Here is a 17,501-nt window from a genome sequence, read left to right as displayed (position 1 = left end):
ATGAGGGACCCCCAAGGTGCCCGGAGAGGGGCAGCTGCTCCCCAGCCCCTGAGCGTTGCCGTGTGGGCTGACATTGCCAGATCTTCCAAAATCTTCAGGAGAAGCCAAAAATACGAGTTTTAAAATGTAAACTCTCCCAATTTTTAAGTGTTGGCTCAAATGTTTAAAAAAAAAAAAAAAAAATCCTTGTGCAGGCCAAATACAACATGCTGGTGGCCAGATTTAGCTCCAGGAGGCCAGTTCGCAGTCACCAGCCTAGCCCAGCGGCAGCACTGAGGCACAGCTGGGAAAAGCGAGGCCTTGTGTGAAGTCACATGGAACCTAGACAAGACCTGGGGCTCAGGTCACAGGCGGGACAGGGTCACCTCTACAGCCGAGGCCAGGTGCCCCGGGTTCCCCAAGGGAAGGACATTCTTGGCCCATCTGGGGACAGTCCCAAGCCAGGGCCTGGGTTCAGATCCTCAACCTGCTGAGTGACCTTGGGCACGCGCTCTCTGCTCTCCCATCGATCGGATACGGCCAGGAGTGAACACCGCTCCTTTGGTGCCGCAGCGGATGCTCTGGGGACACCCACTGAGCACCCAGCACTGGCAAGGCCCTTGGGGGTGTCCTTGTCCTACCTGTGGGTCAGCCCATACACTGATGACCCCACTCTCCTCCTTCAGACAGCCCCCGAATGACCACCCTGCCCCCACTGCACTCTCCTCCCACCTCCCACTCACCTCTTCCCAGTCTCCCTGGCCGATCCTGCTCGCCTCCTAACCCCTGACAGTGGCAGAGTCCCCAGTCCTGTCCCAGCCCCTGTCCCCTTCCACCACGGCTGTGCCGGCGGCCTCCCCAGTGCTGCAGCTGTGTCCCCTCTGATCTGACCACTCCCAGGCTCACATCTCCTGGAGCCTCCCCTGAACTCCAAGCCCATTTCCTAGCCCTTGGTGTCTCCCTGGGGGTGGCCAAGGGACACCTCTGGACCTGAGTTCTCCATGTGCCCCTGCCTGCCTCCAGCCACTCGCATCACAATGCTTCTGTCACCTCGGGGCTTCTCTTCCTTCCACATCTGCTTCTAGACTGTCTGGGAATCCGAGAATCCCTCCCACCTCCACCCTGGGCTGTGGGCCTGGCTGGATGCCCTGGGCCTGCACTTGCCCCTCTCTGCACTGCAGTGCGAAGGACATACCTCCTTCCAGGGGTTCCCATCCTCTCCCGGCAGAAGTCAAGGTCCTGATGAGGACCCACGGGGCCGCACTCCAGCTGCTCCTTTCCACTGGTGACTGTGATGCTTCCCAGACTCAGCAGGCACAGCCCCAAGGCTGCTCCTCCAGCGGCCCTGCAGGACTCACCCGCTCCTCCTCCAGCAGCCCCCCACTCACCTGCCCCTCCTCCAGCAGCCCCCCACTCACCTGCCCCTCCTCCAGCAACCCCCCACTCACCCCCAACTCACCAGCCCCCCTCACCTGTCCCTCCTCCAGCAGCCCCCCACTCACCTGCCCCTCCTCCAGCAACCCCCCACTCACCCACTCCTCCAGCAGCCCCCCACTCACCTGCCCCTCCTCCAGCAACCCCCCACTCACCCCCTCCTCCAGCAGCCCCCCACTCACCCCCCACTCACCAGCCCCCCTCACCTGTCCCTCCTCCAGCAGCCCCCCACTCACCTGCCCCTCCTCCAGCAGCCCCCCACTCACCCCCTCCTTCAGCAGCCCCCCACTCAACCCCTCCTCCAGCAGCCCCCCACTCACCTGCCCCTCCTCCAGCAACCCCCCACTCACCCCCTCCTCCAGCAGTCCCCACTCACCTGCCCCTCCTTCAGCAACCCCCCCACTCACCCCCTCCTCCAGCAACCCCCCACTCACCAGCCCCCCTCACCTGTCCCTCCTCCAGCAGCCCCCCACTCACCTGCCCCTCCTCCAGCAACCCCCCACTCACCCTCCTCCAGCAACCCCACACTCACTCCGCACTCACCACCCACCCTCACCTGCCCCTCCTCCAGCAACCCCCCACTCACCCCCCCTCCAGCAACCCCCCACTCACCCCCCACTCACCAGCCCCCCTCACCTGCCCCTCCTCCAGCAACCCCCCACTCACCCCCCCACTCACCAGCCCCCCTCACCTGTCCCTCCTCCAGCAACCCCCCACTCACCTGCCCCTCCTCCAGCAACCCCCACTCACCCTCCTCCAGTAACCCCCCACTCACTCCCCACTCACCAGCCCCCCTCACCTGCCCCTCCTCCAGCAACCCCCCACTCACCCCCTCCTCCAGCAGCCCCCCACTCACTCCCCACTCACCAGCCCCCCTCACCTGCCCCTCCTCCAGCAACCCCCCACTCACCCCCTCCTCCAGCAGCCCCCCATTCACCCCCCACTCACCAGCTCCGATCACCTGTCCCTCCTCCAGCAGCCCCCCACTCACCCTCCTCCAGCAACCCCCCACTCACCTGCCCCTCCTCCAGCAACCCCCCACTCACCTGCCCCTCCTCCAGCAACCCCCCACTCACCCTCCTCCAGCAATCCCCCACTCACCCCCCACTCACCAGCCCCCCTCACCAGCCCCTCCTCCAGCAGCCCCCCATTCACCCCCCACTCACCAGCCCCCATCACCTGCCCCTCCTCCAGCAACCCCCCACTCCCCCCACTCACCAGCCCCCTCACCAGCCCCTCCTCCAGCAGCCCCCCACTCACCCTCCTCCAGCAACCCCCCACTCACCTGTCCCTCCTTCAGCAGCCCCCACTCACCCCCCTCCTCCAGCAGTCCCCCACTCACCCCCCTCTTCCAGCAGCCCCCCCCCCACTCACCTACCCTTCCTCTGATGGTCCCCGGGAGCCACCCACCCCTCCTCTGATGGTCCCCGGGAGCCACCCACCCCTCCTCTGATGGTCCCTGGGAGCCACCCACCCCTCCTCTGATGGTCCCCGGGAGCCACCCACCCCTCCTCTGGTGGTTCCCGGGACCCACCCGCCCCTCCTCTGATGGTCCCCGGGACCCACCCACCCCTCCTCCCGCAGCAGCTCCTGAGCCTCATCTGCTTCTAGGCTCAGCTCACTTCACTGGGGCCTCAGTGTTCATCACTGCACCCTTCCCTGCCCCACTCTGCCTCCCATCCTTCTCTGTACATGTATCCCCATCAGACACACAGGGTGGGAGGGTGGCTTACTGATTTCTCTCTTGGAGTCTGCTTCCCTGCATGAGAATATCAGCACAGTGAGAGCAGAGAATTTCATCCAGCTTCACCAGTGCTGAATGCCCCAGAATTTACACACAGTAAATGTTTGCTGAATTAACGTCAGAAGGCAGGGTACCTTGTAAAACATCTTAGAAAGGGGGCCACCCCAAGCAGTCAGTTAAAAGACTGGTCTCCAGAACAGCCACAGCCCTTTCCCAGCCCTGGCCCCAGGACGGCCCCTTATACACAGCCACCTTGTGACCTTGTGGCTCCCAATGAGGGCTTTTCCATCTTTCCTAGATGAATAACTGGGTGTCAGAGAGGTCGAGCGTCTTGCCCAAGGTCCCACAGCTACATACCAGGCCCCGCCCCCCCAGGCCTCATGTCTGCCCTCCACATGTTAGGCTCATTTCTTTCCCCCAAGGAGGGGTAGGGGCAGCCAGATGCAGGGGAAACTGAGGAAGCTGGAGCCCAGCATGGGTATGAGGAGGCCCAGGGGGCCAAGCACTAGGGGTGGGGTGGGGGAGGCCGGCCCCCTGGGCTGAGGGAGGGTGGGGCTGGCCTGGGTCAGAGGCAGAGCTGGGACAGGAACCAGGCCTCTGTTCTTGGCATGGCCTCAGCACCTGGCAGGCCCCTACAGAGGCAGGCTTATTCTCATCTTCATGTTGCCAGAAATCAGCCGGATTTGGGGGGCAGTGGGCAGCCATACAATGGGGCCAGATGGTCCAGGAGAGGATTTAGGCACTTGATCGTGGGGGTCGCAGCAGGACTGACCCACATCTGCAGAGGGATTTCCCAGGGCAGAGCTCTCCAAGATACTACATCAGGTACCAAGGGGACTCCATGGTCTCTGGCACAGGGGCAGGCTTGAAGAAGGGACAAGGATGGTGTGTGAATGACAAGGACCTTGCCGTGAGAGCAGGAGGGATGCTCAGGACTGGGGAGCAGGTGCCTCTGGCCGGAGGTTAAGATGCACCACGTTGCCTCTGGCTGGGGGTTAAGCTGCATCTCGATCCTTCAGGCCAGCACCACCTGCTCACTGCACGGCCTGCAAGCCAGGCCCCGAACACAGGGAGATGCAGCGGCAGAAAGGAGGAGTCCAGGGCGCCACCGATACTTTAGATAGGTAGTCAGGGAGGGGAGGCCCTGGCCCTAGGTCAGGGCAGAGCATTCCGGATGCAAGGAAGTAGTGCAAAGGCCCTGAGACAGGGATGGGCTAGGTGAGCCTGGGACCAGTAAGGCAACCATCGTGGCCATGACGTGCCTAGTGAGGGGATCCTGCTGAGCATGGGGGTCGGAGGGTTAGGCAGGGCTGGGTCGGTATTTACCAACCCCTCACGGAGGCCTGACAGGTGGCACGGAGTACCCCCCCACCTTGTCTTGGGAGGCCCCACTGCGTGTATCAGCTCTGTGCCCGGGTGCCGCAGGGAGGATGGCAAGGGCCCTGGTCCCAAATCCCCAGGGTCCTGCCTGTAAACTGCAAATGCACAGCTGATGAGACCCACTGGCAAAGCTGCTGTGAGGCTTCAGTGGAACCGATTTCTGTGACCGGGCCCAAGGCCACCCTGGGGACAGAGCAGCGAAGGAAGGGGTGGATCGGCCTGTTTCCGACCCAGGCAGCCCTCCCGACACTGGTAAGGAAAGGAAGCAGGGGGTGGAAGGGAGCCGGCCAGGAGCTCTGCAGGGCTCAGCCCATGAAGGGGCCCGCACATCATCCGGTCCCAGCCGGCCACCAGTGGGAATGTGGAGAGAGCTGGGGCTGGTGGCCAACAGGCAGAGCTCCTGTGAGGGCTCAGGAGATAAAGGTGGCTGCTGGGCTGGACCCCCAGAAAGAGGCAGGGGACTTAATGGCAGACAGTGGGGAGAAGGGTGTTGCAGGAAGAGGTAGTGGGTGTGAGCGTGGCTGGACAGTGCCCAGAGGCGGGGAAGGACCCCCGAGAGCTCCGGGTGCAGCCTGTGCTCCCCACTACCCTGAGGCGGGTCCCACCCCCAGTTCACAGAGGGAACCCTGGTCACCCCACAGACTCCTCATCCTCATGGCCCAAACCCACTGGCCCAAGACCCAGGCAGCACCCGTTCTCCGGCACATTTGGCAGGCCGGCTAACCTCAGGGGACTGGAGCAGCCACTCATGCACTGGCCTCAGTTTCCCCACCCACAGCAAGGGCCTCACACAACATCATGTAGTCCTGTGGTCAATGAATGGCTGAGTCGAAACTTGCACTTGGAGTGCTGGTCCCCTGCAGGAGCCTCATAGGAGACTGTCCCTGAGGGCACAGCTTCCCTTCTGCGTCCTCCCTAACCATGCACAAAGATGCCTGCGCCTCAGGCACAACCCTTGTCTTGGTCCCCCCGGACCCTGCCAGGTGCTGGGCTGCCCCAGGAACACAGAGCTGGGACACAGAACCCTGTCCCATCCGATGTGGGGGTGAACTCAGTGACTCCGCTGAATTCCCACTGAGGGCCCGTGGAGGACACAGCCTCCAAGGTCGAGGGCAGCGGCCACCCCTAAGGCACTGGGTCAGAGGAGGATTTGAGCCACGGGAGGATCGAAGCCAGGCTTCAGGCTCTGGAATAGGCGTGAAGGGCGGGGCCTGCCTGCTCCCTGCCTGTCTCCTGCCCTGCCCAGCACCCACCCTCCATCAGGGCAGCTCAGCAACCTCCCCCACCTTTCCCCCCAGTTCCCTTCTGGGGTGGGGGGGATTCCCAGACAGGCCTTTTAGAAGAGCTGAAACATTCAATGTAAATAATTAATGCTAGATTTTTTAAATTAAATTTTAATACATTCTTATTAATTTTAGACAAACTCCCTGGCAGGTCATTCACGGTGAGTGACTGAGGGAACAGGAGACAGCCTTTGGGTGGGCAAGGCTCCCGAGCAGGGGGTCCAGGTGCAGCTGGCCGCTTCAGCTGTGGGACCTCCAGCAAGCCTCCTTTGCTCCCGCATCGGTAAATGGGGGCTTTGGGGCTTCGACGGTAGAGCTGCGGGGAGGGGCGGTGGAATGTGCGCCGTGGTGTGTAAGGGGCGGTGGACGTGATTGTTACCATGATTGTGGCCATTCTGCTGAGGGTGGCCTCCTGGGACCGGAGGTGGGGGTGGGGTCTTCATCATTAGCTCGGAAGAGCAGGGCTCGCCTCCTCTGCTGTCCCCTCTCTCTGGAGAAAGTAGCCCAGAGCTAGGGAATGAGTGCGTGTCGTCGGTGGAGGGACACTTGCATTTCTTGGGTTTGCTTTGATCCTGGTTCAGGTCTGACCCTCTGAGTGGACGGCTCCTCCCACCCTGCGCTGGCTCAGTGGAGGCCAAGCCTGCTGGGTGCTTGGGGGTGTCCTGGTGAGAACACAAGGCTCCTGCCCGGGAGCTCGCAGCCAGGAGGGGAAAGGGCCGGGAGAGACAGGCTCCTGTGCCGTAGGATCCAGGCATGCACTATCCGTGTTTATTGAGCGCCTGCTGTATGCTGGGACCCAGCATGAGGAGGAGCGCTGTGATGGGGACCCGGAAAGGTGGGCCTGGGGAAGAGAGGCGTGTGGGGGTCGCGCTGGCCGCTGGCAAAGTCTTCCCAGCAAACGCCTTGTCTTGCAGGAGGAGGGTTTATGGAGAGGGTCCAGGCTCGTGGTCTTGGACAACTTTTAGAGCGTCTGGGGAGGGCAACCGCCATCCAAGCTCCTTGGGGAATCTCTTCCCCTGAAATTCCTTCTCCCACCCCAGCCCCTCCGCAGCCCGCGGGTGCCGAAGGGCAGCGGAGCGCCTCGTCAAGCTACCGCCCCCTTCCCCCCAGCTTTTCAGGTGAGGAAACTGAGGCCGGGAGAGCGCCTGAAGGCCGGCCTGAGTACCGGGGAAGTTGGTGGCCGAGGCCCCCGGGCTGGGCCTTCTAGCTTGGCGCTGCGGCCGGGCTGCGCCCTCGCCCGGCGGGGCGGTGGGGGAGGCGGCGTGGGGCCCGGACCCGAGCGGAGCGCGCTCCCGGCGGACGCGGCGGCGGCGCCCGGCGCGAGGGGCCGGGATGGGCAGTCATCAGTCTTCCCAGGTCTGTCGCGTGGTCCCTGGGCTCGGACCCCCGTCCCCCTTGAGAGCCAGTCGCCGCACGGAAAGACGGGGAAAGCCCGGGGGAGCTGCCTCTCCCGGGTGGTGGAGAGCCCGCCCCGCGCCCCCCGCTCCACGCAGGAAGTGCGATCCCGCCCGGGCCGCTCGCGGTCCCCGTCGCTTTCCTGCGCCCACAAGGTTAACGGCGGCGAGTGGGTTCCCCCACCTGGCTCGCTGAGGGGCTGCCTGGCCGCGCGGGGCTGGGCCGGGAGGGTCTCAAGCCGCGCGCGGGTGGGTCTGCGCAAGCCCGGCAAGGAGCCCCGCGGGCGAGCCGGGTGCTCGCGGGTTAATCCCTCGGGCCCGGGAGGGGCGAGCCAGGCCCAGAACCCCAGAATCTGAGGGCAGCGGGTCCCTGGTTGAGGAGTTGAGGCTCCAGATGCCATCGCCCTCGGATCCTGTGTCAGGTTCTACAATCCTGCACCGCCGCGAATTCCCCAACATTTTCCGACTCCGGAGATCCTGCGATTCCGGGGCTCGGCTTCCTCTGAGAGGGAGCGCGGGGCAGGAAGGGTTAACGGGCGGGGCGGGGCGGGGGGAGAGCGGGGCCGCGGCCGCCGGGGAGTTCGCGGGGACAGGCCGAGTCCCCCTCCTCCCGGCGAGGCTGAGATCGCCCCTGGCCCCGCCGTCCCGGGCCGGCCCTCTCTTCGCCCCGGGGGGCGTAACTCGGTGAGGGGAGCGCGGTGGCCCGGGCGGGCGGGCTCACCTGTTACTCGGCCGCGGCCCAGAGCGCCCACTGAGTCACGGGGGCCGCGGAAGGGACTGGGGGCCGGGGGACGCGCGGGGCCGGGCTTCCCACGGACGGGGCCCGGCGGGATTGCCCCGCCGCGGCGCCCGGCCGTGCCCGCTGTGCCCAGCTCTGCCAGGCGCGGCCGCGGAGCGCACGCCTCCTGCCTGCTGACCCTCTCGTTTGGTTTCTCGCAGGCCTCTGCCGCAGACATGGAGAAACTCAGGTGAGTGGAGCGTCTCCCGTGCGGCGGCTCGCGGGGGCCGGGTCGGGGTTGAGGGCGCTGGGGGGAGAAGAGGGGAGGCTGGGGGAGGGGCGCCACCCGAGCGCAGCCCCCCTGGGCCCGCTGGCGGCCTCGGCGGGGCTGCGGGCCGGGTTCCTGTGTGTGGTGCGTGTGTGCGCGCCGCGAGGCGATGGGAAGCCCCGCGCGGGGGCTCCTCGGCTGGCCCGGGCCGCTGCGGCGGGGGCCTGGGCACGCGTCACTCAGGGCCGGGCCGCCCCCGACCCCGGGCCGTCCAGTCCTGCCCGGTCCTGGGCGCCCCGGTGCGCCCTGCCCGGGAGCCTCGCTGGTCCCCGGGGACCCGCCGGGTTGGGTTCCGTTCCTGCCGTTCCGCACCGCCCCCGGTGCTGGCTTGCCCCCCACCCCCCTTCCCCCCCGGGCTGCCAGTTGCCTGGCTCCGAGCTTTTAAGTGTTCGCCTCTGGGGGGCGGGGGTGGGGGATGGAGTCCTCGCGGCTGGACCAGGCAGCCGCGTCTTGGAGCCATTTTAGGGGAATCCCGCGACCGCGTCTGGGGAGTGTTCCCCGCGGCCTCCCTCCCGGTGCTAAACTTTAAGCCTCTGTTGACTTCACGGGGCCACCTGCGCGGCAGGCCTGGGATCAGCCGTTAAAATATTGACCAGTTCCTTCGCGACTTCCCCTGGCACCCTGACCCTGCTTTGGGAACACCCCTCCCGCGTTTTCCTTCCGGAGCCTGAGCCCAGGCGTTGTGTGGGCGGCAGGCCCAGCTCTGGCTGCTGGGTTTCAGCTCTGTCTCCCCTGGCCTAGAGGGTCATTGTCCTCCCCCCTCCCTCCTGAGACCAGAATTGGCATCCTGGGGAGGAGGCTGGGTAGAGGAGCACCCCTTCCCCAAGGAGCAGAGCCCCAGCGGGCCCAGGCTGGGCAGAGGTCTAGGGCAGAGGGGCCCTAGGCCCTGCCAGCTGACCCTTAGTGCTGTGGGCAAGTGGCTTGGAAATACCCAGGTGGGAGCCTGGAGATAGGTGGGCTTGGAGACCCAGGCTGGATGCTCAGAGCAGGGCCATCTCCTGGGCCAGGGAGCTGGTGTGCAGCCCGCACTGTGGGTCCCGCAAGGACAAGACCAACATGTCCTGTGCTGGGAGGAAGAGTCCAGTCTCTGAGGTGGCACAATCGCAGACCGGAAACATCCGACATCTGTCACCCAGGCCAAGGTCCACGTGGGGGCAGTGAGGCCCGAAGATCACCGGCCCTGGCTGTGGTCACACTGATGACCTCAGGCCCAAACCCAGGCTCTGGCCCAGCCCAGGGCCCTCGCTGATGCCTCACATTGGCTGTCATTTCATGGCCTGGGCAGCGCCGCCTGTGGGGAGGGAACACTCAGCTGAGACTTGAGGAAAAACTTTGCATTCGTGGGGTGCCCTGAGGCCAGCCTGGGGGTTCCCCATGGTGGTTCTGTTTCTTTCCCTCCTTCCATGTGCCCAGCCAAGGCTCTCCAACACTGAGCACAGGCATGACCCCGCCCAGCTGTGCACAGGTAGACAGGGGTGCCAGGTGGGCGGATCTACTGCCTGAGCTGCTGTCCCAGGCCGGCTGAGGCTTCCCTGGGTAAAGCCATAAAGGCGGAGGTGGTGGCCACGGCCAGCGCTCCTGGGCTGCACTGGGCCATGTGGCTTTTCTGGAGTTGCCAGGGGTGGTGTAGGGCAAGGACTCGGCATAGCTCCCTAGAACTGGGGAGGGGTCCTGCCCTCCTCTCCCGCTCACCCAAGTAGTGTTCTCAGAGTTGCCTCAAGGGGCTTTCCAGAACCTTCCCTCCTGGCCAGTGTCGGGGCTGCCCCAGTGGATTTCTGTCCTGCATTTAGTGCCAGGGATTTGGAACCAAAAGCCCAGGGGCATGTAAGGGAAGTTGGTCAGCGTGGCTTCCTGCAGGGAAAGGCATGGGGTTTGGGGTGCCACAGACCCAGTCACTGGCAAAGTCCTGGCCCTGGCTGGGCCTCAGTTTTCTCATCTGTAAAGTGGGTGTCCTAACCACAACTAGGTTGCAGGGATGTCGGGTGCCATGAGCCCCTGTGGTAGAAGCACCTCTCCTGGGACCTGGCCCAGAGCAGGCGCAGGCAGAGGGTCTCTGGGGACATGAGACCATGCAGTGGTCATAGTGAAGGGGTCCTGGGGTGTCCAGAGGGATGACCCTGTGGCTGGTCCTGCCTCCTGGCCCTTAGATGTGGGGTCTGCACATCACAGGCCGGGCCTGTGGATCTGGATTAAGTTCTGAGGGCAGTAGTCCTGGCCCCCTCCTCTCCCGGACCCTCTGGGACCTGGAGCCAGTACAGGACAGTCCTGTAAATATTTGAGTAAAAGGACAGTGTCACCTGGTGGCACCATGGTCCTCAGTGGCTCCCTTTGGTGGGCAGGTGTACATTGAGGGGTCTCCCTTCCCTGGCCCCTCTGGCTGACTGCCCCCCCATTGTTGTCGCCCTGCTTCAAGTCCCCCACAAACCGCTACCTTCCTGCCTCTGCCTTTGCCCACCCGGCCCCCACTGTAGAGAATGCCCTTCCCTGCCTTCTTGTCCACATGACAAACCTTGTCTCTTCCCTGTCGCGTTTTCCCTGTGGTTTTCATGATGCTCTTGCCCCTCCCACCCAAGTGGACTCCAGCCCCCTCCAGGTACTGGCTCCACAAAAGACTCAGGCTGGCCCTCTAGTGCCATAGACACAGGCTAATGACAAATCCTCCTCAGCCAGCAGATAGAATATAGTAGAGGTTTGCTCGGAATGCGCTGGGGTCTCAGGTTTTGAACCCTGACCTGGGGTATTGGGAAGAGCTTCCTGGAAGCAGGGACACTTAAGCCAAGGCATGAAGGATGAGTATGAGTTCCCAAGGACACACAGGCCACCTTCCAAGAGGTGCAAAGGCCTGGGGGCTGCCCAGAGCAGATGTGCTCAGGGAGATGGGTGAGGGGTGGGGAGTACAGGTCCACAGAGATCCCACTGACACCTGGAGTGTCCTGTCCTCCCCAGGGCCCCAGATGGGCAACCCAGAGAGCAGAGCCTGGGTCTAGCCCCTGGCGTTCTGCCAGCCCCAGTGCCTGGCAGAGGCTGGTGCACAGTAGGGTTCCCACAGGCCAGGGGTGGGGGGGGGCACATGGGAGACGTGTAGTCATAGCATTTGATGGCCTGGCCACCTTAGCTCTCGTCCCTTGACCCTTGCTCAGCCACGCTCAGCTATCCTGCCTCTGACTGCTTGAAAAACTATTCTTGTGACTCTCAAATATTTATAGATGTTACCAAGTCCCGGTTGACCCTCTGTGTGCTCAGAACTGCTGCATCTCTAATCCCTCAAATTAATCCCCTCCTCTCCCTTCTCACAGGGTCCCTCCTGCCTGCCTCCTGCCGCCTGCTGCGGGGCAGCCCCGTTTTCTGTTTGAGCTTTGGTTCCCTCCTCTGTCAAACAGGGAAGTGGGTCAGTCGCCTCTCATGGCTCCCGGGGTGCCCAGAGCTACTCCTGTTCAGTGTCCACATTTTCCCCCCAAAATAGAATTTTTCAAAGTCATGAACTGTGATAGGCATGCAGAGACATTAATAAACATCCGCACAGTTCAGTGGTTAAGTTTAGAACACCCACCTGGCGACCACCACCCATGTCAAGAAGTTCAACGCAGCCAGCCCTGAGATCCCCGAAGACCCTTCCCCAAAGCTAGCCCCATCCTGCTCTCAGTGGTCGCCGGGACAGCGACATTTTGTTCAGGGGTTCGTTGCTGTCTTCATGGGTTCTGCACCTGAGAGGGCGTCCCCAGCAGAGATTGTTGCATTTTGCATGCTTTGAGACCTCATAGCTGGATTCCTTCCGCCTGTGCTTTGGAGGTGGCTTTTTTTTCACCAAAACTATTCTGTTTGTGAGGGCCCCTCGTGGCAGGAGGTGGAGCTACCGGTTGCTGTTGTCAGGGCGAACGGCCTTTCTGGTGGCTCCCCGGCAATCTGTTTGTTCCCTGGTGGACTGCTGGGCATTGTGCAACCTGGGCCACCGTAGGAACTCCTGTGCGGGCACCTGGGGATGTGGCTGCGATTCTGGGCGTGCACCCTCAGTGGGACCTCCGGGCACAGGGTGCGCGTAGGGTCAGCTCTGGAGGATCAGACCGGACCCTCGAAACCGCTTCTCCCTGCCACTGTCCTCCAGCGTTGCTGGGGTGGGCGTAGCGCAAACCGCACTGCCCTGGGTTGTCGCCCGCTGAGTTTCCTCGCTGGCGAAGGCTGTGCGCGCTTTCTACCAAGGTGTCTGTGTTTTTCTAATTGATTTGCGGGAGCTCTTCACGTTGTCAGTTACACGTGTAGCAGAAACACCTCCCGCGGGATGCAGCGTCTCGCTGCTCTCACCGTCCTCTGATGAGCAGAACTTCTTAATTTTAATTTTGTTGCCTGCCTCTGGTGTTTTCACTTTCTGATTAAAGCGTTTTGTGTCTTGCTCAAGGAACCCTCCTGAAGTCATCAGGCTCCTGGCTTTTCATGCACTTGAACTTGGTTTTGCCTGTGGCTGGAGGTCAAGGTTGAGCTCCCTTTTGTTTTCGGTTTTGGTTTTGCACAAGGACAGTCAGGCGCTGGGGCCACACTCTCTCGTTCACTCCTGTGACCCGGGCTTGTGGTCCTGTGCATGTCGGATGCTTGTCCAGGCTGAGACGCTCTGCTGAAATGCCAGGCTGACATCCCAGCGATGGAGACAGATGGAGATCAGGTGGCCTCCAAGATTCGAGTCCTGCCCTGCCCTGTCCCTCCATGCTTTCCTCTGAGGAAACACCCTCTCCCACCCGAGCGTCCCTCCTGGGCCCCATGGCCGTCCCTGCCGCTCTTGTTCACCGATCACGGATTCCACACGCATTCACTGAACCAGACGCTGCTGCAGGCACTGAGGACACCGCAGTGACCGCACAGGCAGAATCTTCTAGTTGGCGGGAACAGGAGACTTTTTAAAATAAATATCGCGATGACAACTGCCACCAGGACAAAAAGAAAGGAAGGCGTGGGTGGGGGGGCGAGCGGGTGACTTGTACAGCGTGACCTGGGAAGGTCCTAAGCAGGTGCCACCCAGGGCAGGGTACCAGGAGGTCCAGGCAGAGGGAGCAGCTAGTGCGACGGTGGCCTGCAGGAAGCAGCAAGGGCCAGTGGTCATGGAGGAGGGCAGAGGTGGCTGCGTTCTGGACGTGTTGGAGGATCCGGCGACTGGGTCTGCTGATGGGTGTGACATGGGGTATGGGGGGAAGGGGGTGTCAAAGGTGACTCCAGGGCATTGGGCATGAGAAACTGAAAGAAAGGATGGACTTCCTTCACCTGAGGTGGGGACAGCTGTGGGGAGGAGCGGGTTTGGGGGTGTGCAGGCTTGAGGTGTCCCCTTTTTTTAGCAACCCCTGCTCCACACCTGCTTTGGGCAGGCTCCTGTCCTAGACGCCACCCAGGTTGGGTGCTCTGGGCATGGGGTAGGTGCTCATTGAGGGTGGGGAACTGATTGCATTGTGGTCTGGGCCCCAACAACTCAGGGAGAGACGTCCTGCGGTGGGGCTGGCCACCTGCTGGCACCGGCTTTCCAGATAGCTGTTGAGTTTCTTTATCCCTTGCCTCCAGGGCCCTGCTCTCCGTCTCTTGTCTCCTCCAACCCACCCACTACCCCGCACCCCTCCCTGAGTGTCATCCTTCAAGGTTCTCTACCCCACTTTTAAACTGGATCCTGCTGGAGGAAGTGTTATGGACTAATTTCCACTAAGGTGTGAATGACTGCCTCACTTTGCTTTCTCCGTTTGCGGCTAGGGGCTCAGGGGGTGAGGACCCAAGAGACCCAAGACACTGAGAGCTGGGACATGAGTCTGGGAGTCACTCCTAATCCGGAACAGCTCTGATGGTACCAACTTGGGGGGCTGGGGTTATGGGCAGGGCCAGGGTGCCCAGTTGAGTTCCCACTCCTCAGCAAGGCCTCCCTGATGGGGTATGTGGTTAAGAAGGTAGACGCCCCTAGGTTTCAAGCCCCAGTCTGTCACCTACTGGCTGTGTGGCCTTCAGCAAATCTGTTTTGTTTTGTTTTGTTTTTGAGACCCAGGCTTGCCCTGTTCGCCAGGCTGGAGTGCAGTCCAGGGCTCAAGCAATCCTTCCACCTCAGCCTCTCCCAAATAAGTGGCACTACAGGCAGCATGCGCCACCACGCCTGGCTAAGTTTGTATTTTTGGTAGAGATGGGGTGTCACCATGTCACCCAGGCCGGTCTTGAACTCCTGGGCTCAAGTGAGCCTCCCACCTCGGCCTCCCAAAGTGCTGGGATTGCAGACATGAGCCACCGCAGCCGGCCTCGGGCAGGTTTAGGAAGCTTCCTGGTTCTTGTGCCACATTTGTAAATGGGGTAGTGACGGCACCTGCCTGCGGAAGCAGCTCTGGGGACTCAGTGAACTTGGGACGTGCACTTGGCTTGTGGGCTGGGCCTTGCTGCTGTGGCCTGCCCGTTTGGCTCTGTCCATCTCCGGTGGCTCTGCCCTGCTTGGGCCTTGCTGGCCATCCCTTGGGCAGTGCCATCATTCCCCTGTGAAGGAGAGGGCCAGGCTGGCAGTGCGACGGTCTCTGAGCTGGGGGCGGGGCCAGCTCTTCTGCACCTTTGCCTGTCTGCACTTTTCTCGGGGGCCTTCAATGGTCGGGGCAGATGCTGGGTGTTTTAGAGGAGACGATGCCAAGTGCCTGTTTCTCAGGGCTCCGTGCCAGGCCTGCATGTGGCTCCCCTTCCTCACCCCCCACTACTACAGGCAGAATATCCTTCCGAGGCCTGTGCTCTGCAGTGGAGACTGTGCCCGTCTCTTCAAGGTCTCCCTGTGTCTGCAGAGCAGCCTGAGAGAGGCCTCATGCTCCGTCCCCCGATGGACCCAGTGAGGCTCTGGGGCTCATGTCAGGGCAGCCGCAGGACAGACTGCAAGAGCTGAGATGGGCGGCAGGAGATGCGGCAGGGCCTGGGACCTGGTCTTCTGGGCTCCTCAGCCACACTTCCTCTGCCCCTCCTGGTCACTAGCATGGGTGATGTTGGGGGGGTCTGCCAGGGAAGCGGGTAGTGCTGTGTCTCTGTGTCCTGGAGATCTGGCCGGAGTGTGAGGGGCCGGTGGTGGCGTTTGGAATGACCATCCCAGGGAGGGGAGGCTGCCCTGCCACACGCCACCCCAGGCTACAGGCCCTAGCCATGTGTCTGCGGGGTCCCCAGAGGAAGCACATGGCGGGGCTTCCCTGGGTAGGGCTTTGCCTAGCAAGACAGAAGAAAAAGAGACGCAGGGGCAGGTGGGTGCTGCTGGGGACACAGGAGGACGAGTTGGGCCTGAGTCCCCCTCCATCCGGAGCAGCTCTGAGGGTGTCAGCTCAGAGTGGGGTGGGGCCACCGGGATGATCCCCGGATCTCAGGGGCATCTAGGGGCTGGCTACGGCTTCTGCCCCCATTCCTCCTTGGGGAAACTGAGGCTCTGAGAGCTCAAGTGCCAAGCTCAGGACCCCCAGTGACCTGTGGCAGAGCAGAGTGCCGAATTGGGGTCCGCTCAGCCACCCACCCTCTCCCGCCCATACCATTCAGCAGGGTAAATAGTCCACAAGACCCTCTCAGCCCCCCTGGGGCTGATACAGGGATAGGGGGATCCTAGACACTGCCAGAGGGAGGCCTAGGGAGCCCCGGGCCTCCTAGGGAGCCTCTAGCTCCCTCCTCGCCCCCGCGCCTCCCTCTAGCCCTTGCTGCTGCTGACCACCCTCCCCGTAGTTACAGGCTTTTCTTGGAGACTGGGTCTCGCCCGGTGAGTGTGAGTGCAATGCACACGTACGCAGAGGTGAGGGTGGAATGGGACCAGCCCAGGACAGAGGGCATCCCAGAGAGGCCCAGGGTGTGAAGGGGGCCCAGGTCCTGCCGACCAGGTTTACTAAGTGTCTGCCGCCCTGATTAGCTCTGTGATCCCCGGAATTCCAGAAAGCAGCTCTCCTGCCGATCCAATTAATAAGTGTGCCACGTCTGTTTGCAGTGGTGAGCAGGCTGGTGGGGTGGCCAAATTAGCAAAGCCAGTGTGGGTTCCTTGGTAGCCAGTAATGAAGCCAGTCATCAAAGCCTGAATCGCGGCCCCTTCTCTCCTGGGCACCAGGGAGGCTGGCAGGCACCGCGGGGTTAATGTGCAAGTCCCATGAGGAACTCGTTCCTGGCTGTGGGGCCGGCCCTTGGCCATCTGTCTGCCCATCCTGCCCCTGGGGTTCCAGGGCCAGGGTGCACACAGCCCTACCACCCCCCCCCCCCGGCAGTCCCATCCCCTCTAGAGGGAGAGAGGAGGGAGAAGTGATCAGTGGTGCCAGGCTGGTGCTGGGAAAGGGGCCCAGGCAGGGGCCAGGGAGTCTCCTGGGTCCACCATGCAGCTTCCCTTGCCTCAGACACAGCCCCCCTGAGGCTCCCTGCTCCGTGCCACTCTCCACCAGGGGACGACCCCAAGCCCAAACCAACTTCTGGACCTCAGTGTGAGCATCTCTGGAGCCCCCAGAAAGAGGAGCAGATGCTTTGGCACATGCTCAGGGCCTTCTGCCAGCTGACCCCAGGCCCACCCCTTATCCACACCCCCACAACCCCCAAGCCCCAGGCTCTGGTCACACCCATCTCCAGGACACCTCCTGACCCCACTACCATGCTCCCAGCCATGTGTCCTGCGCGGAATATCCCACCTCCCCACAGATGGGTGTGACACTGATTTCAAGGAGGTCTGGGGCTGAGAGCAGAGGAGAGCAGGCCCTGGGGCCCGGTGTGGGGCTGTGCGGCAGCCACGCAAGAGGAGAGGGCCCGGCGTGCTGGGTGGTCCTGGAAGGCAAGGCTCCTATACACGCTGGAGTCAGAGCCTGGGGCTTGCTGCCGGCCTAGAAGGACGGGAGAGGAGGAGAGGAGGAGAGGAGTCACAGATGCCTGGAGGCCCGGGGAGGACTTGTCTTGCTGCAGGGTGTGGGGGGAGGCTGTGGATTTGTGGGGTGCTGGGAGTTTGGCTGGGCCCTGCAGGTCTGTGCTGCCCATGAGTCAAAGGGGAGGCAGTGAAGTTGGGGAGGTGTAAATGTGGGGGTCCCGAGCAAAGGGATGGTATTTGCTGGCTGGGATATCCACTGGGGAAAGCACACAGGGAAGGAGATGCTGCAGCCGGATCCCCGGGATGCACTGGTGCCAAGAGGCCAGGAGAGGAGGAGCACCCCACACAGGAGCCCAAGAAGGGGCAGCTAGACAGCCTGGCGAGGGTGGGAGGTGCGGGAGCAGGGAGAGGCAGCATGTCCCCGGCTGCTGAGGACGCAGGTCAGGTGAT

The 17,501-nt window shown here is 62.8% G+C and overlaps 1 protein-coding gene across 27 annotated transcripts in view; it reads left to right on the top strand.

Annotated features, from left to right (window-relative positions):
• BEGAIN (brain enriched guanylate kinase associated) overlaps positions 1 to 17,501 on the top strand; it is a 50,057-nt gene that overhangs the window by 12,017 nt on the left and 20,539 nt on the right. For 6 of the 27 annotated variants that reach the window (XM_054240357.2, XM_035261479.3, XM_035261478.3 and 3 more), the window contains exon 2: positions 8,154 to 8,182. In XM_054240357.2, coding sequence (XP_054096332.1) covers positions 8,154 to 8,182 — 29 coding nt within the window. Of the gene's footprint in view, positions 1 to 6,446; positions 6,656 to 7,097; positions 7,637 to 7,773; positions 7,899 to 8,153; positions 8,183 to 17,501 lie in introns of those variants that run through there. The other 21 variants (XM_054240358.2, XM_035261481.3, XM_054240356.2 and 18 more) reach the window with 6 other exon arrangements.

The sequence above is a fragment of the Callithrix jacchus genome, chromosome 8 (genome assembly GCF_049354715.1).
Source record: "Callithrix jacchus isolate 240 chromosome 8, calJac240_pri, whole genome shotgun sequence".
Classification (NCBI taxonomy): domain Eukaryota; kingdom Metazoa; phylum Chordata; class Mammalia; order Primates; family Cebidae; genus Callithrix; species Callithrix jacchus.
This window is presented reverse-complemented; position numbering and strand designations above follow the sequence as displayed.